General features: G+C 38.4%; 3 protein-coding genes across 10 annotated transcripts in view; 2 read left to right on the plus strand and 1 right to left on the minus strand.

Moving 5' to 3' along the window:
* LOC134817766 (atrial natriuretic peptide receptor 1-like) overlaps positions 1–16253 on the minus strand; it is a 49000-nt gene extending 32747 nt beyond the window's left edge. For 6 of the 8 annotated variants that reach the window (XM_063827086.1, XM_063827082.1, XM_063827081.1 and 3 more), the window contains exons 1-5: positions 16095–16247; positions 15651–15828; positions 15235–15391; positions 13842–13969; positions 12259–12383 (exon numbers count right to left, since the gene is read on the minus strand). In XM_063827086.1, the coding sequence (XP_063683156.1) occupies positions 12259–12383; positions 13842–13969; positions 15235–15391; positions 15651–15828; positions 16095–16212 (706 nt within the window). In that variant the 5' untranslated portion in view covers positions 16213–16247. Of the gene's footprint in view, positions 1–12258; positions 12384–13841; positions 13970–15234; positions 15392–15650; positions 15829–16094 lie in introns of all 8 variants that reach the window. The other 2 variants (XM_063827087.1, XM_063827088.1) reach the window with 1 other exon arrangement.
* LOC134817996 (high affinity choline transporter 1-like) lies at positions 777–7129 on the plus strand. Its single transcript, XM_063827401.1, has 15 exons — positions 777–999; positions 1143–1223; positions 2414–2569; positions 2779–2927; positions 3125–3324; positions 3456–3579; positions 3719–3918; positions 4127–4280; positions 4562–4687; positions 4809–4926; positions 5192–5296; positions 5683–5716; positions 5752–5871; positions 6072–6177; positions 6419–7129. The coding sequence occupies exons 3-15, from the start codon at positions 2451–2453 to the stop codon at positions 6520–6522; spliced, it is 1659 nt and encodes a 552-aa protein (XP_063683471.1). The 5' UTR covers positions 777–999; positions 1143–1223; positions 2414–2450; the 3' UTR covers positions 6523–7129.
* On the plus strand, positions 9907–12132 carry LOC134817768 (solute carrier family 22 member 15-like). The gene is made up of 2 exons (XM_063827089.1): positions 9907–10112; positions 10500–12132. Exons 1-2 carry the CDS (start codon positions 9914–9916, stop codon positions 11927–11929), a joined length of 1629 nt encoding a protein of 542 aa, XP_063683159.1. The 5' UTR covers positions 9907–9913; the 3' UTR covers positions 11930–12132.
* Positions 16254–16482: the final 229 nt, after the last annotated feature.

Consider the following 16482-nt stretch of genomic DNA (forward strand, 5'->3'; position numbering starts at 1 on the left):
AAGTTAAACAAGGATCTGAAATTACTAGGTTCCGTACAGACTCAGCTCTGCACCCGTGTCAATATGTTCATTATATGCAAGCCTCTTGATTTATAAGAATAAAACCGCAAATCAAATAAATCTCGGGAGTTTTTATCTCTAAAAATATAATTCATTATAATCAGCTCTGAATAATGCATATATTCACAATTTCACAGCGTATTATTGTCGATATACTCACTCTACGCTGAATTACGGCCTCGTCGCTAATTAATATTAAACAACAGGGCCGTCTTATTCACAGTTATGCAGGATGCTACGATTAAGCTCTGGTATATAAAGCCACAGACCTTTCTACAAATGTCTCACCCTCCAATCTCTTACCAGATTTTCCCTTTCACTTCCTGAACGATTCTTTCTAGCTTTGCAGCTATCGTTATGATCTCATAAACTTTCTAAATTTCTCACTTGTCGGTTTTTATACCTAAAATTGTAAATAATTGTGCGAGAAACTCAAAATTGTTTGGAAAACGGTCATACATCCGTATCCCGATGGTACTGTCGCGGCACTCTCGTAGCACTCTCGTGGCACTCTCGTGGCACTCTCGTGGCACTCTCGCGGCACTCTCGTGGCACTCTCGTGGCACTATGGCGGCACTCTGGCAGCATAGTGCAAACTTTCAATCATGTTCTTTCAAAAGCATACGACAATCATTATACCTTCATTATTATCTTTTCACAATAACCACGGTGTCATAAAAGCATTACCCTTTAATTACTAACCTTGTCGAAGCCTTGTGATTTACAATCCTGATCTGGTGACGTGTCACATGCTATCAGCTTATTTGATACAGCAAAGTTCGACGAACTGCATGCAGTTAGCTTCTGTTGAAAACATCCCATGATCTCGAAACTCCTCGTAGCTGGCTTACTTGAAAGATCGGGAAGTGTGGACCATCACTGATGCTATTTCCCTATGGAGCTCGTCTTAGATGACATATTCTGTGACATGATTGCAAGGTACAACGTAGCATTCACATGACACACCTCACGTCCTCACGTTAAGTTAATACCTACGTCATACCAATCCAGATTATAAAACAACTGAAGTTGAACATTGCACGTGGGACTTGTTATTGCTATACCCTAAAGGTATCCTTCAGGAATGTTATCGCAACGCCAATAAGCTGATAGCCTGTGACACGTCACCAGATCAGGATTGTAAATCACAAGGCTTCGACAAGGTTAGTAATTAAAGGGTAATACTTTTATGACACCGTGGTTATTTTGAAAAGATAATAATGAAGGTATAATGATTGTCGTATGCTTTTGAAAGAACATGATTGAAAGTTGGCACTAGTAGTAAAGGGGGTATAAAAGTAAAGGGGGTAAAAAGTAAAGGGGGTAAATAATAAAGGGGGTAAATAGTAAAGGGGTAAATAGTAAAGGGGGTAAATAGTATTGTGAATATAAGAGGCACGGTCATGCTTGCCAGCATTGTGAAATATAATATATTTACAATAAATTATGCAATCACAACATTATAATCAACAAAATAAATTTAATCACAGAATCTCTGCTGGCCGATGTTTATTTTGTACCTATAAAAGTGCGTGAATTAAGGTCGTTCAGTGTGTTAAGTGCGTTGTGTTTTTAAAATGCGTAAAGTGCACACGAACCAACTATAACTCCTGTTACGTGATTGGTCTGATAGGTGTCACGTGACGTAACTTTTCAATACCTATCAGCCGCTGGGGATGAACCAACCATAGACCCGCTCATAATATAATCCAGTTGTGATGATTATTTTAACTTCATGTTTACCTGCTGTGTGTTCTCTTTGACTCTGTTTTTATGCTAAGCCTTCTATTTGTTAACAAAGGTCGAATTTCTCAGCTGATATTTAAAATTCAACAACACTTGCCCATAATCCATATTCTCATATTAAATCTGCTTTAACACATGGTGACATAACCTTAACCATTTTGTGTAGATGTTACGAGAATTAAACCAACATTTCAAAATGATAATGCGTACTAAATTATTCCAGCTACCTTCTGATTGATGTGTTTAAACATGCCAATTATTCTTATATATCACGCATTTCGTTCAAACCCATATGCTGTGAGACATGGGTCATTATTTAATTTGATGTATCGATTTATTAAAATGGCCTCTTCGAAATTGCGGCCCATCCCACCCACTAGTTGAGGGTGATATCACAGTTGGTTCGTGCGTCAATTTTTCGGGAAAAGTTTTTCCGTGAAAAATGTGGTCAGTGAAAAACTTGTCCGTGACAATTATGTCCGATAAGGCAGGTCCAGGATTTATATCAGGATATACAGGGCGTCCCAGAGCTGCATATACCTAATTTTCACAATTTTAGTATAAAATTTGAAAGTCAGATTTTAACCGATGAATGCACAGTTGACAGTACAGTAAACTGATAAGATAAGTAAGTCAACAGAGTCATGGCAGATGCAGAAGTAGATCCAATTGGTCGCCCGGGAAAGAAGCTGAATGTCGTTGGGATGGTCGGACTCATCGTCTTCTATCTCATCATTTTCTTTGCTGGAATTCTTTCTCACAAGTAAGTGACACTAAATGCATTAATACGTAAATAATAAACGGTTAAATTCTTAAGACCCAGACGGCTTGAAACTCGTAACGTAATGCGGTAAGGTGTTACATGATGCGTTATGAACCATCTAGTAAGACATCAATAAATTCGTCGCTCTACGAGTTAAACATTTTATTAAGTTAAACATTTCCTTAATAAATTTTCTCAATAAATACTAGAGTGTTGAGGAGAAAATCAAGGAAAGATATCCGGAAGATGCAGGTTGAAAGTAAAACTGAAGACATGATGTTGGCTGGTCGGGACATCAACTACTTCGTGGGTGTCTTCACCATGACAGCAACGTGGGTTGGGGGAGGTTATATAAACGGTTAGTTCCAATAACACTTATTGTGTGTCTAAAATACTGAATGCCGAAGATAAATACCAGGTTGTACCTCGTTTTGTACGGCTCGTGAGTGGCTATTTTACTTTGTTCGATTCATGGTCCAAAATATGAATAAAGTCCTGTTTTCTTCTGTAAATGAGTTCTTTTAGTTTTACAGTAACAAACATTGTTCTTACCAGGAACCGCGGAGTCCGTGCTAGAGAACGGTCTTGTCTGGACACTAGCCCCGGTAGGTTACTCAATAGCCATGTTTTTGGGAGGCTTGTTCTTTGCGGAGAAGATGAGGAAAAGAAAATTCGTCACAATGTTAGACCCACTACAGGAGAAATATGGAAAACCTCTCGGGGCTCTCTTCTACATTCCTGCTTTTTCAGGAGAGGTAAGGCTTACAATTCATATGTATGATTAAGGTTTGGTTAGTTTGCCCGGATAGAAACGTATCCTTAATCTACATAGCTGATGTGGTTTTATTTTTTCAGAAATCAGAATTCTATTTCTAAACAATTTCAGATTCTTTGGTCCGCATCCATCCTAGCTGCTCTTGGAACTTCTCTCCGAGTCATCTGTGGTATCGATGATACTACGTCTATCATTGCCAGTGCAGCAATTGCTATGACCTACACTCTTTTCGGAGGTAGGCCTGTAGTACAAACTACATTTGTTGGAAAATTCAAATGTTGCAGGGACTTTTTCGTTGAAGATCTACTTTAGAATAACTATACCGAGCCACCGAGGGGTGATTTATTGTTAACAACAGCAACATTTTATTTCAGGGTTATACTCCGTGGCCTTTACCGATGTTTTCCAACTGATATGTATATTCTTTGGATTGATATTCGCCATTCCATTCATGGTGAATAATCCTAATGTGGAAATTCCTCTGAGAAGCAGTAATTTGACCATGTTCATGGATCAGGAACAAAGTTACTCCAGGTTCATTGGAAAGCTTGAAAAGGAGGATGCAGGCGTTTGGGTAAAATATGATTTTAACCTAACCTTCATAACAAATGGTATAAGTTAGAGTGGCTCTGAGGGATCCTATCAGCTTAACTAAATGCTATCATTTACCTCATTAACACACTTTATAATAAAGCTGGGGCAGTATTCTATTTTTCTGAGAGTTCGAAGTGAATGATCCCCGTAATCTCTAAAGTCCATTTCTCAAGACTATTTTTATTCAGGTTGACCAAGCCACCATGCTGATGTTAGGAGGAATCCCATGGCAAGCGTACTTCCAGCGTGTTCTGTCAGCTAGAGATGTCAGCGTTGCTAAGACTCTTTCCTTCGCTGCAGCACCTGGGTGCTTCGCCGCTGCCATTCCTCCTGTCGTTATCGGTGAGTTGTGGTATATCTTAATTTGATTCCTTCTGGTTTATATTTCTTTCACAGAATCGAGACAGATTAAATCTAAATACTTAGGTATCTGCAAAACTTAATTCAGAGATAAATAGATATCCTTATTCCTTATTCCTTATTCCTTATTCCTTATTCCTTATTCTTGCAACATCCTTCGTAATTGTAATTTGTATGTGCTCTATATGACGTATTTAAAAACATAAAAACCGATTCTTCAGATTTTTGTTTCATTTGTTTCTTTAACCAATAATAATTCCCAGGTTTGATAGCAATGAACACGGATTGGCCAGGCACAGACTATGGAGAAAATCTCATTCCAGAAGATTACAAATTAGCTGTTCCCTTGACCCTACTATATCTAACACCGCCAGCCGTTGCATTCATAGGTTGGTTATAGTTACTGTCAACTCGTTAACTAACACATATTTTACTTGAAACACAGTCAGTAACTCTACGATTATTTTGATGGCAGTGAAGAGCATCTCTGTGATTCTATAAATACCGCAGGTCTTGGAGCAGTTAGTGCTGCTGTTATGAGCTCAACTGACAGTTCAATCCTTGGAGTTAGTACTCTGTTCACCAGGAATGTCTTTGTAAACGTATTTTACCAGAAGGCAACCGACAAGTACGTTAAATCGAATTATTTGGGACAAAGGGGGAGGGAGGCAGGGTAGGACAGAAGGGGAGGGAGGCAGGGTAGGACAGAAGGCGAGGGAGGTAGAGGAGGGAAGGAGGGTGGTGAGGAAGGAATAAGGGGAAGAATAGTGAGATGTTTTGTAAACTGTATGTGATTGTTTAATTAGGACCCGTTCAAACGGTTGTAGTTAGTAAAAATACGGAAGCAAAATCAAATATAACTATATTGAATATTCTTGTAAACACTATTTCAGATTTACGGTTTGGTTTTTGCGAGGAACAGTGTTCGTTAACACGGTTATTGCTATGATCATAGCCATCTTTGTGAAAACAGTGTACGGACTCTACTTAATATGCAGGTAGGAAAACATCATTTAAAGCATACTTTATCCATTTTGTTTTATAAAACAAATAAATATATATATAATATAATAAATAACACATGACACAAAGTTAAAATTACCATTTGAACTGTATTTCATTTGTTATTTACTTTGCTCCTTGATCTCAAGTAGAGCACTGTAGTGCCGACAAAGGAAATAACACCATTATTATAGTAAATTAGTTTTAAAGTTTTAAACTAATTACAACACTGCAAATTTATTACATTTATTGAGGACGTGACGTTACAGAAGGAATTAATTTAATATAGTTTGAGGAGTCCTCACTCTCCTCACGTCCAACAATTTACAATAGCGTTTCTCTTGTCGCTAATATACTAATATAACGAATTTAATCCCCTCAGTGATTTGGTATACATCCTGCTCTTCCCCCACCTGGTGATGGTGGTCCACTTCCTCAGCTTACAAACAAGTACGGCATGATAGCTGGATTTAGTGTAGCCCTGATCCTGAGAGTGTTATCGGGGGAACCCGTGCTGAAGTACAACGCCCTCCTTAAGTTCCCGGGTTACGTGGAACCTGATCAATCTGATGTGAGTAATTTAAGATTAAATTAATAAATTTTCTTAGTATGTTGTGAATATATCTAGGGTATAGGATGAATATGTGCTGAATTTTCCGATTAATGTGAAATCCTATGGAATCATGATCTTATTCGACTTTCAAATTAATCTCGTACATATGTCAAATTAAGCGTTACCAACGTAAAATTAGTTATTCACTTTTTCAACAGGGAAGTTATGGAAGACAGAGATTCCCCTTCAGAAATCTCATCGTGATACTCAACTTCCTCATAACACTCTCTGTTACCTACTTGTCAAAACAACTCTTTGCCAAATGTGAGCCTCCCAATTTGATAGTATCCAGTGCAATTTGATAGTATCCAGTGCAATTTGGTAGTATCCAGTGCAATTTGATAGTACCCAGTGCAATTTGATAGTATCCAGTGCAATTTGATAGTATCCAGTGCAGTATCTGAAAGCTATAAAAACCGTCTTGGTATGTTGACAAACATTCTCCGGAATTTGATGTTTAACTTTTCAGACTAATACGATCATTTTTATGTCCTTTATTTTTCAGACCCTGATCTACAAAAGTACGATATTCTGGAAGGGGTGAGGGACCAGAAGACAGAGAAAAGAGAAGGTCTTCAAAATGAGAAGGAAGGAGAACAATTCTTATAAACTGGAGTTCCTGAAGCTTAGATTTCAATTGAGCTGTGACCGTGGATTATTACACACACTTCAGGATCATATACATACACTTCATACTTAAACTAAAGGACGGAGGAACGTTCTGGTTAAAGAGAGGAACAGTGTTGGCAAGTTTACCCAGAGCAAGTACCAGGAACCTGCACCACGTGTTACTGTGATGTGTAGCTAGATTGTTTTCGGGTTCTTCAGAGTTCAGTGCAGCTCGTTTATCTCAGCATTCGATCTTGCAGCACGTGTCTTTTATTGCATTTATTTAGATGGGAGTTGTTACACGGATTTTTGTTTTGTTTTGTTTAGGGAGAAAATTTGCCACATAGGTCTAGGATCATAATATAGATTAGTTTGTAAATTTATTGTAAAAATGTGGCGGATTTTCCGAAAATCCGCTGACCCGCCACTTTTTAAACTGTAATATTATTTTCACAAAAATGTTTGAAAATCCACCGAATTCTACCTGCCATATATTGCAAAATTCGACCCAATTTTCCTTCCAGACTGCGTATTTGTTTACAGTTTAATTCACCGCCGGTGAATTGAAGTTTTTGTATTATCTTTTATTAAATTAGTTTAATCTTTATATCGACACTATGATTTATTTCTAAAGTAAATAAAAATTTGTTTCGTGATGGAGATTCATAACAAGAAAGAATAAAAAATGAAAGTTGCACCATTCACAAAATTAGCAATACGAAAATTTATAACTTCCTAAATCCTTACAGTGCTATGATTGATAGCACGGTAATAATCAGTTTACTTGTGCCGTGTGCGTCCACTACAACCAAAGCATTTGACGTTTTCGAATAAAACCACCTCGTTATAATCAATGTGAAAAAGGAACGATGAATTTATTATGCCATATACCCTGTCAGAACTCAAAATTCGGCTGGTTTTATTATGGCAGGTAGAAATAATAACGGGTAAAAATATGGTAGAATTTTCGAAAAACCGCCAAATTTAACCCGTCATAATTAAACGACTTAGGTATGTATATAACTGGACTTTTAGGCAACACTTTATACTGCCTAGCATTAGCCATTACATGACCAAATCACGTTAAATACTGACTAAATTACCTGACTAAATTCTAACATTGTCTGAAACTTCTCTACTTTTAATCATATCACGAGCCAATAAATTACTGTTCTTATCAGTTTCCCGGGTCATTTCATGTTCGTTTTCAGCATAATATAATCAATAATAGAATATAAAGCAATCGCTGAATGGTCCTACAGAAAATTAATGTGTGATGATCGCGGTACATACTGTACAGGAATCTTCGTGGTTGACCGGGGGGGGGGGGGGGGGGGGGATCATATGGTCAGAATCGTACGTGACGTTGGGTGGGTCATATTTTCTTCCAAAACGCAGTTAGTACTTTTGTAATAAGTGGTGGGTCTGCTGCTCACTTCCCAGAAAAACAGTTAGTACATGGTACTAAGGGGTTCATTTTTTGGGAGTCCAACCCCAAAAACCCCATTTTACCTCAAATTTCAATTTTGGGAATGGGTTTTGAGGTTTTTTTGAGTTTTTTTTGGGTTTTTTGTAATTTTTTCAATTTTTTTGTAACTTTTTATCTAATTCGACTACATTGAAAACAAAACCCCTACTAAATAGTGGGTATAATTTGCCCGTTTCCAATGTTAAATGAGCTGTTTAAAGCAATTTATGGGTGGGTATCTTATTTTAGTCGACATCACGTACGGCACTTAGTACCTGATCCCCCCCCCCGGGTTGACCTGTTGGGACGGAGAAATTTATCTTGTTAATAACATAAAGGAAGTAAAATTTCATTATCCTTTTTACATGTTTTAGTTTGTGTTGATTCTTGATTAGTTCTACTGAAAGTTTGGAACGTGCCACCAAAACAACTTGCCACCACGATTATTAAAATTAAATGCTTTCAAGGCGGAGAGAAGATTGAAGTTTCAACTGAAATAAAAACCTGCCCGGAACTCAGAGGTGGCCATGGTAATTTTAGATCGCAAATTTTCACTCCTTTCAAAATTGGTATCCAAATGTTTGCACAGAAACTGACGATGGAATCTGAAAATGTAAGCTAGAATAAATAGGCTATGGATCGTCTGGCAATCAACATGAACCGAAGTAGCTATATAGGATGCAGCTACATGGTAAACCTCTGGGAATTTGGTCTAATTAAGACAGCTACAAATTTAGGAAACTAATTTTTCTATTTCAAAATTCAAATAAACTTTACATCAATGTATTACACTTACATTTACAAAAGACCAAAATATCTACTATGAGGGAAAAAACATGGAATATGAAAGCTAGAAAAATATCCGTGATGCTCAACAGTATACCAGACTGCAGCTGGAGTGAGAAACATTATGTTAAAACATCATTGTTAAATTTATTTCGGCTGTACAAAAACGCGGTGGTAAATCATAATTACATGGGTGTTGTAAGTGGGTTACCTGAATACATGTTCACTGTTTTTTAAAACACTGTATTTTTTAGATTTAATTTTAACTCAAATGTTCTCTAACTAAATTATGTTTGGTTTAAAAAGAAAATACCGAACTCTCCAACATACGAGACATATTTAATTCATTTATGTTCGACATAATTACGGTAACCTAATGAATGGGAACGAAAATATGGGGATTTTTCCGAAGACCGCCAAGTTTCGTACCCAAAATATCCTGCGTTAAGAATAACATTCTTAATGACATTAACAATCCTTCCTGATCAGAATTTCTAAGCAATTTCCAAAATATCCTGACTCTCCTGGAACTCATTTAACTGAATTAAGTATTACCGTTTCTTTACTACCCCTTGCCCGACGCTCGTATCTAAATCTTACCCTTGCTCGTATCGGCGTATCTTACCCTTGTTGATTTTAGCCGACCCTGACATATGGGGGTGATTCGAAGTATCCCGCATAGCAAATGAAGCGGTATGCAGTACAACACAAAACAAGTCACAGTAGATGTTGGAAGGTGTATTAATTACACTTGCTTCCTAGCTGTTCCTTGATTTCCCTTGTCTTTTCTTGCCTTTTTCGAGCTGTAAATGAGCTAAGTCTCGGAAAAAAAGTAAGTGAAAAATGTTCAAAGTTTTTCTAAAAACTACTTTTCTCCGTGTTTTAAGTTATTCCGATCATTTTGAGCCAAAAAATATTTAAATTTTTGCTAATTAGCTACTTGATAATCACCTAATTAACTAATTGTCTGACGTAAAAATTTCTGTATATAATTTTTTCCAGGTTTTCCCTGATCCCTACATAATTTTCCCGATACGTACTTTCCTAAATTTACAGAACTGACAGGATCATATATTCTTGATTTATTTTATGTTCTTCATTCATTTGACATTGTTTAACCTTGCAGCCTATAAAAATATGGCAGACTCAGAGAAAATGTTAGAAGATGACTTGGCACTCCTTGAGGAGAGCCCCTCCATATACGAGAAAAAATCTAGCGATGATTTGATTGAAGAGCTGTCTCGGCACCGGACATGGAAATACACAGTACTCGTCTTTTCTATTAGTCTCACAATCTTGATCAGCCCTTTAAATGTCTACATAACCTCATTAGCAGGTATTTATCACCTGGTGTTAATATCACCATGTTTTTCCCGATCCTTTTACAGCGAAGTTATTTTACGTGACTTCCGAGTTTAATCACTATTATACATGCGCGGCGCTAAAATAAAACTAAACAGGACGAAAAACCGCATATTAAAACTTGCGCATGACTGAGACATGAAAACAAACTGAAATATTAAGTCATATAATAATAAAAAGCTGTGGATCGGAAAATTGAGCGGCCACCCACAAAAGAAATGCGGCCTTGTTAAGAAAAAATTGTCGAATTTTATTAACCGCTCGACACTATGTTATTAGAATAATCTATTATAAAAATAACGTTCATATAGATCGGCTAGTGATTAATTATTTATCTGATTTTCTAATTCGACTAATCCAGGGATCGACCCAGAGCCCGGCGATATTTGGTCATGTGTATCCGAAAAATGCGAGTACTTGACGAGCGCTAATACCTCATTACTGCAAGAATTTCCTTGCGACATCACCGAAATCGTGGATGGCAAAACAGAGTTGGTTTTCGGACCGTCTGACATAGAATGGCATCTTGAGCGCACCTCATTTTCAGTGGAGTTTGATTTGTATTGTAACGTCGGATCCCGACCTGCACAAAAAACACTCCTCTCCTCCATGTACTTCCCAGGAGCGTTGTCGGGATTGATAGTTGGAGGTTTCCTGTTCGACAACGTGGGGAGGCAGAAAGTAGCCTCTGTAGCTTATGCCCTTTCCTTCCTCGTACATCTTGCCACAACATTCTGCCACAACTTCCAGTTACTCCTGGCTATCAGATTTTGGGCGGGTTTTTTTGAGTTTGTGGGTACTACAGGGTTTTACGTATTACAATTGGAGCTGATGCCAGCCAGTTACAGGAACTACATCAACGGTTTCGCGGGCATAGTGTGGGCGGCGGGATATCCGATTGCAGCAGCGGTGGGTTATTTCGTGCACGATTGGAACTACATGTACCTTGCAGCAGCCATCTTAGGCATTCTCAGTCGAGTACACACATTTGTGTTTGTTATGGAGTCACCACGGTTTTACCTTATAAAGAATGATGTGAAGTCAGCGAAGAAATCGTTCAAAGCGCTAGCAGCACTGACTACAGCTAATCTAAACCTAGATAAAACTGAGATTATAGATGCTGGTAAGGCGAAGGAGAGGCAACAGAATTTGAAACAGCAGTTTATGGAGCTGATAAAGTACCCCAGCGTTCTTAAGGAGACCTTACTCTTTATGTTCCTCTGGTTCTTTATCGCCATGTTCTTCTACGGGCTTAATTTTGGCTGGTCAGAGATAGTGCCAAACAGATACCTGGGATATCTTTTTGGAGGACTTGGAGAGTTTGTAGCTGCTTGCATAACTGTCCCAGTGATACACAAATTGGGCAGGAGAAGGGCCATGATAATATTCCACAGTGGTGCTGCCCTGGTGTTCCTGATTGCCATCCCGGAGGTGGACCTTGGTAACGGGTGGACCTTGGAGGGTGTCTGTTGTTTGGTGTGTGTGACCTTTATTGCGGCGAGCTTTGCCGGGATCTATCTATGGACAGGGGAGCTTGCACCTACATCTCATAGAGGATTTGCATACGCCGCTGGGTCAGGAGCTGCCAGGGTCGGGTCCTTTCTCGGTCCCTACATCTTCAACAACCTGGCTCCAGTAACCCACAGAGCAGTTCCGTTTGGAATCCAGTCCTTAGCTTCACTACTCTGTGCTTTTGCAGCGTTCCTATTGGTGGAGACGGGAGATAAGGAGATAGCTTGTGTGCCTGCAGATGTTGAGGCTAGGAGAAAGGGGTACAGGTATAGGATCTAGTGTGCAGGGTCAGAGAGATACTGTTTGCTTATTTGGTAGTGGAAGCCGTGGAATGTTGGATTAAGACAATATTACTTTACAGTTACGTATTTAAAAAAAAGTAATGATTGCATGGTAGTATTCAAACTTTTCGCGAAGCCCCCTCCGTAATTAAAAAAAATCCTTTTCTTTTAATGATCATCTACATATTATGTATATTTAAATATAATAAATATAAATATGGGAAATATATAATAAGAATAAATATGAATTATAATACATTACATATAATAAAAATAACTATGAATAACTAATTATAAATTGTTGTAAAAAGAAACTTCTAAAATTACCTCTAGCTTTAGGCTTGACCTTGTCCTGCAGAACACTATCCATAGTAGATGTAAAGTCCTGGGACTGTTTGTCTTGTTCGGGGATTAGAAGGGGAATTATCTCCGTTACTCTGACGTTGCCTGAGCTGCAGGGTGAGTGTGTTATACTGTTATATTGTTTATCAGTGGGTCAGCATTGCCAGACGTCCATGCTTGGCCTGCAGACACGCGCGCAGAATAGAACACTTTTAATCGATTCTACGGTTAAAATACGTATAGCAAAATATTTTCAGAGTTCCTAGCGTATCGAGCAGAAATACCGCAAAGCCCTTTAATATAGTTATCAGGGATCCTAACCACCATTTTTAAATCGGTGCAATATATACAATATATTTAGGAATGAGGATCCAACCGAATTGGAGAGCCTTTCCTTGTTAACCGGACCACAATTTATTTTGCCATGCCGAAAAATTATTTGTTATTGCATTTTCTTAGTTATACATTAACAATTCATATTCCCTAATAACGTTTGTCGTTATGACGAAAGTTGGTGCCAAATAGTTGACTGTAGAGATGGATCTGACTTAAACTTTGGACAATTGGCGGTGGTCTTTGAACTTGAAGGAATATTGGTGTTGTACCGTTGTTATTGCAACCAGTCAATTAGAAGCTCCTAACGCTGATAGTGCAAGTGAAACTTCGAAATATTTCGGGGAGGAAACCTCTGGTGACATTCCAACTACTTAATTTTTTGGTAACATTGAGGACGGCACTTGCAGTTGCATTTGTCCGAATCTTACAGATACTGCATTATAACTTTGTAACAATGTAACAAAGAGGAGAGTTTTGATTGTCTCAGTCTGAATTGCAATTATCAAATTAGCTACCTAACCAGTACCAGACGTGGCACGAATTTCTTCGAATTCACGGTAGCCTTTTCATCCCGGGCAAGTAGTTATATAGGCGAGACCGAGCATCCTTTTACTCCATTATTTTACTTTTACTCCATTATTCCTAGCAAAAATGTTAGCCTCGAAAGGAGTGTTACCCTATTTCCGGACAAACTGAATCTTTCTAGCGGCGCAAAGCCGACATCCTTGTGAATAAAGCTCGTGCTTTAACAAAAGCAAATGCTCTGATGTCATCAGCCCATCAGCCGGTACGTGTAATTTGGAAAAAAGAAAGTGACTGCTTGGCGCCAGGGCATATGCATAAGCTGTGATCAGGAGTATCTCCACAGTCAGGTCATTGGTCCATACACATCACTGCATAAAGACAAAGAATAATGGACATGGGCGGGACTGCAGGACTGACGATCTAAATTTAAGAGCGCAAAAACAGGAAACTGTTCCAACTTCCACGACTGTTAAAAAGATCAACAATTCGCTTTGATTGGTGCATTCTTCGAGAAGGTGCGCAGCATCGATAACATTGTTGTGTACAGACTATTGAGAAGCAAAGTACAACAAGTACCAAATCCTCCTAAGAGTAAGAGGAAAGGTCTCGCTTTTTCAGCCGTTTACAAATTCGTATTTCAAAATTTGACCTGGCACAGTCAAACAATGTTACTTTAATAGTGGCCCACCCCGGCCCACCCAACTTACTGAGAGTCAGCAGCTATCCGGGATTTGATACTCTCACAAGTGGTTATCCAGATAGTTTCCACACTGCAGATCATCACTATCCGGGTCAGGTTGTAGTGGTTCATAAACGCTGTTATCACCGACGAGAACTGAGTGAGGAAGAGTGAAATTAAGATATTATAATGGTTATTAGGAATATTTAATTAGCAAACTTAGAGATCAACTACCTACTAAGCTACTAAGCTACTACGATATAAGGAGCTGTTTAGTTAAAATTTAACACGTGATATCTCAAACACTTAACAACGCCGGAACTATCCATCTGAATTCTGAACAGGTGAACTATATCTCTTCTGACACGTGACTTCAACTAACCAATCAGTCCCCCTCATTGACCAATCAAAAGTCAGAATCATTGTCAGGTGCCAAGACAAATATGGTTCACCTCCCCACCAGTACCCAATGAACAGTAAACAGAAAACACTCTCGTGCTTGGTCTACTGATCTATCAACACTCTCCACAACCCGATCAACCCTTTGACGTACTCTGTTCAAATTTTGATAACTTGACAGGTCAGATATATTTACTGGATATGGAGCTACCTGCTACAAGCTATTCGACCATAAAGGTTGTTCATAGAAACTTTGTTGTTCAGAATAAAGAGGCCGGATTGTGATCTCGGGCCAGGAAAATGGAAAATATTAACAGGTTTCTGAAAAAAAATGACCCTTGATCCTTGCTACCACTAACCGCTTGATCTAAATATATTTCTGAAGCCTTTGAGTCGATCAAGTGATCAATGATGCGTACTTGTTTATCATTATGATAATGATAATCGATGTTAAATATCTACCAGGCAATTACGCGCATATACGAGCCAATTATGTGGCCATATGTCAATTAACCTCCACAATAAACAGCCAAGCTTCTAGTCTGACATATTCCATTAACAAAACATCTCGCTAATGATAAGTGCTAAATTCCGATGGTAGAACAACTATTTACTTAAACTACTTACTTAAATTGGCAGTTAGGGTGTAAGCAACCTATCAATTAGCCTCTTATAATCTTACCGTAGTTTTACTAAAGTACTAAGGCTGCTTAGCTTTATTAATTTGTCTTGTTGAACGAACTAAGTTTTCAAAAACAAGAAAAACAGTCTGAAGACAAATAAGTATAACTAATTAAATTATGCACAATGGCTATAATATAGCATCTACACGCCACGAAGCGTTGCTCTTTATAAAAATGGCAAAATGCGAAATTCATGCGATAAAAGTAAGACTGTGAACGACTGATGTAGTTACAACAACTGTTTTTGTTGTAGACGCACAATGAAACGAATCTCTAGCGCATGAAAATACAAATGTAGTACAACTTGTTGAACAAGTACGATAGCATAATAAAACTTACTTTCCCGTAGTCAGAGACGGTTCTCAAAAAGTTGGGTTTATTGCTGAGGTCGGGCTGAGTACAGTCCCAGGATATCATAGGGTAATCCTTTATTTGGAGGAAGTCAGCTCCAGCACTGCAGGCCCCACTACAGGCAGGTCCTACCACCGCGTCAACTCTGGAGGAGAGGGACGGTTAAAGGGTCATCAAATTGTGTACATAGCCAACTATTTTAATTTGTTGTGTCCTAATTGCTCCTTACGACTGATTTTGGAATACGGCATAGATTGTTCTATACGGCCACTGTAAAAACTAAAAATGGTGTTAAAATCAGAAATCCTAGCATACACTCATATTATAGTGGGCATTGGGCAAAGTAAAAAGGCATACGATGCCTATCTAAATTAGCTGAAATAGGTTTAAAAGCTAAAACTCACGCATCCTCCCCGTCCCAAGAGTTCAGCAAGCTCTCCAATGTAGCAACACTGTTACATTTACTATCCGCGAACTTTACATTAAGGTTGAAGGATGGAGGGAGAATCTGCCGCTCTTTGATAGTGTCCAGTGCTACCAGAGCAGCTGAAGCAGAAGTGGCTCCTATCCGCACATCTGAATCTGAAGAAGGAGTGGTTCTGGACGTACAATGATGCTGTTATTACTGTTGGACTGAATCTCAAAACAGTTAACTATGTTGGAGTTCATCCAGTTTTGATTCTCACTGTACTATCTTAGTGCAGAATATCTTAGTAAGTTAGTACAACTAAAGAAGTGAGCAGCCAAAGGATACAACAAAGCAATAAAACATGCATTGCCATATCGTTTAGTTGCAACTGAGGAGTGGTTAAGATTACACACTAACACTAACAGTTCCCTGAACTTACCGAAGGGGCAGAGGACGAGGAGGTTTGCGGAGGAGGACGCAGAACAGGGCTCTGAGACAGCGACATCAAGCAGGAGGAGAAGGAGGAGGAAGACAGAAGAAAAATACAGCCCGGTCATCACAACACATCATCAGAACAACGGGACATGCTGGGGTATCTGATAAGATAGGGGTATCTGATAAGATAGGGGTATTCAAATAAATTTTAAATAAATGTATTACAATTTACACAAGACCAAAATATCTACAATGAGGCAAGAATACGTTTTTTTCCAGGCTAGGGAAATATTAATGAAACTCAACACTATCAGACTGTAGCTGGAGTGAGAAAAATTTATTTAAAATATTAGTAAAATCTATTTATTTTTGAAGCCTACTCTCAAACAGAG

This window comes from Bolinopsis microptera, chromosome 7, assembly GCF_026151205.1.
Source record: "Bolinopsis microptera isolate Bmic1 chromosome 7, MBARI_Bmic_1.0, whole genome shotgun sequence".
Taxonomy (NCBI): domain Eukaryota; kingdom Metazoa; phylum Ctenophora; class Tentaculata; order Lobata; family Bolinopsidae; genus Bolinopsis; species Bolinopsis microptera.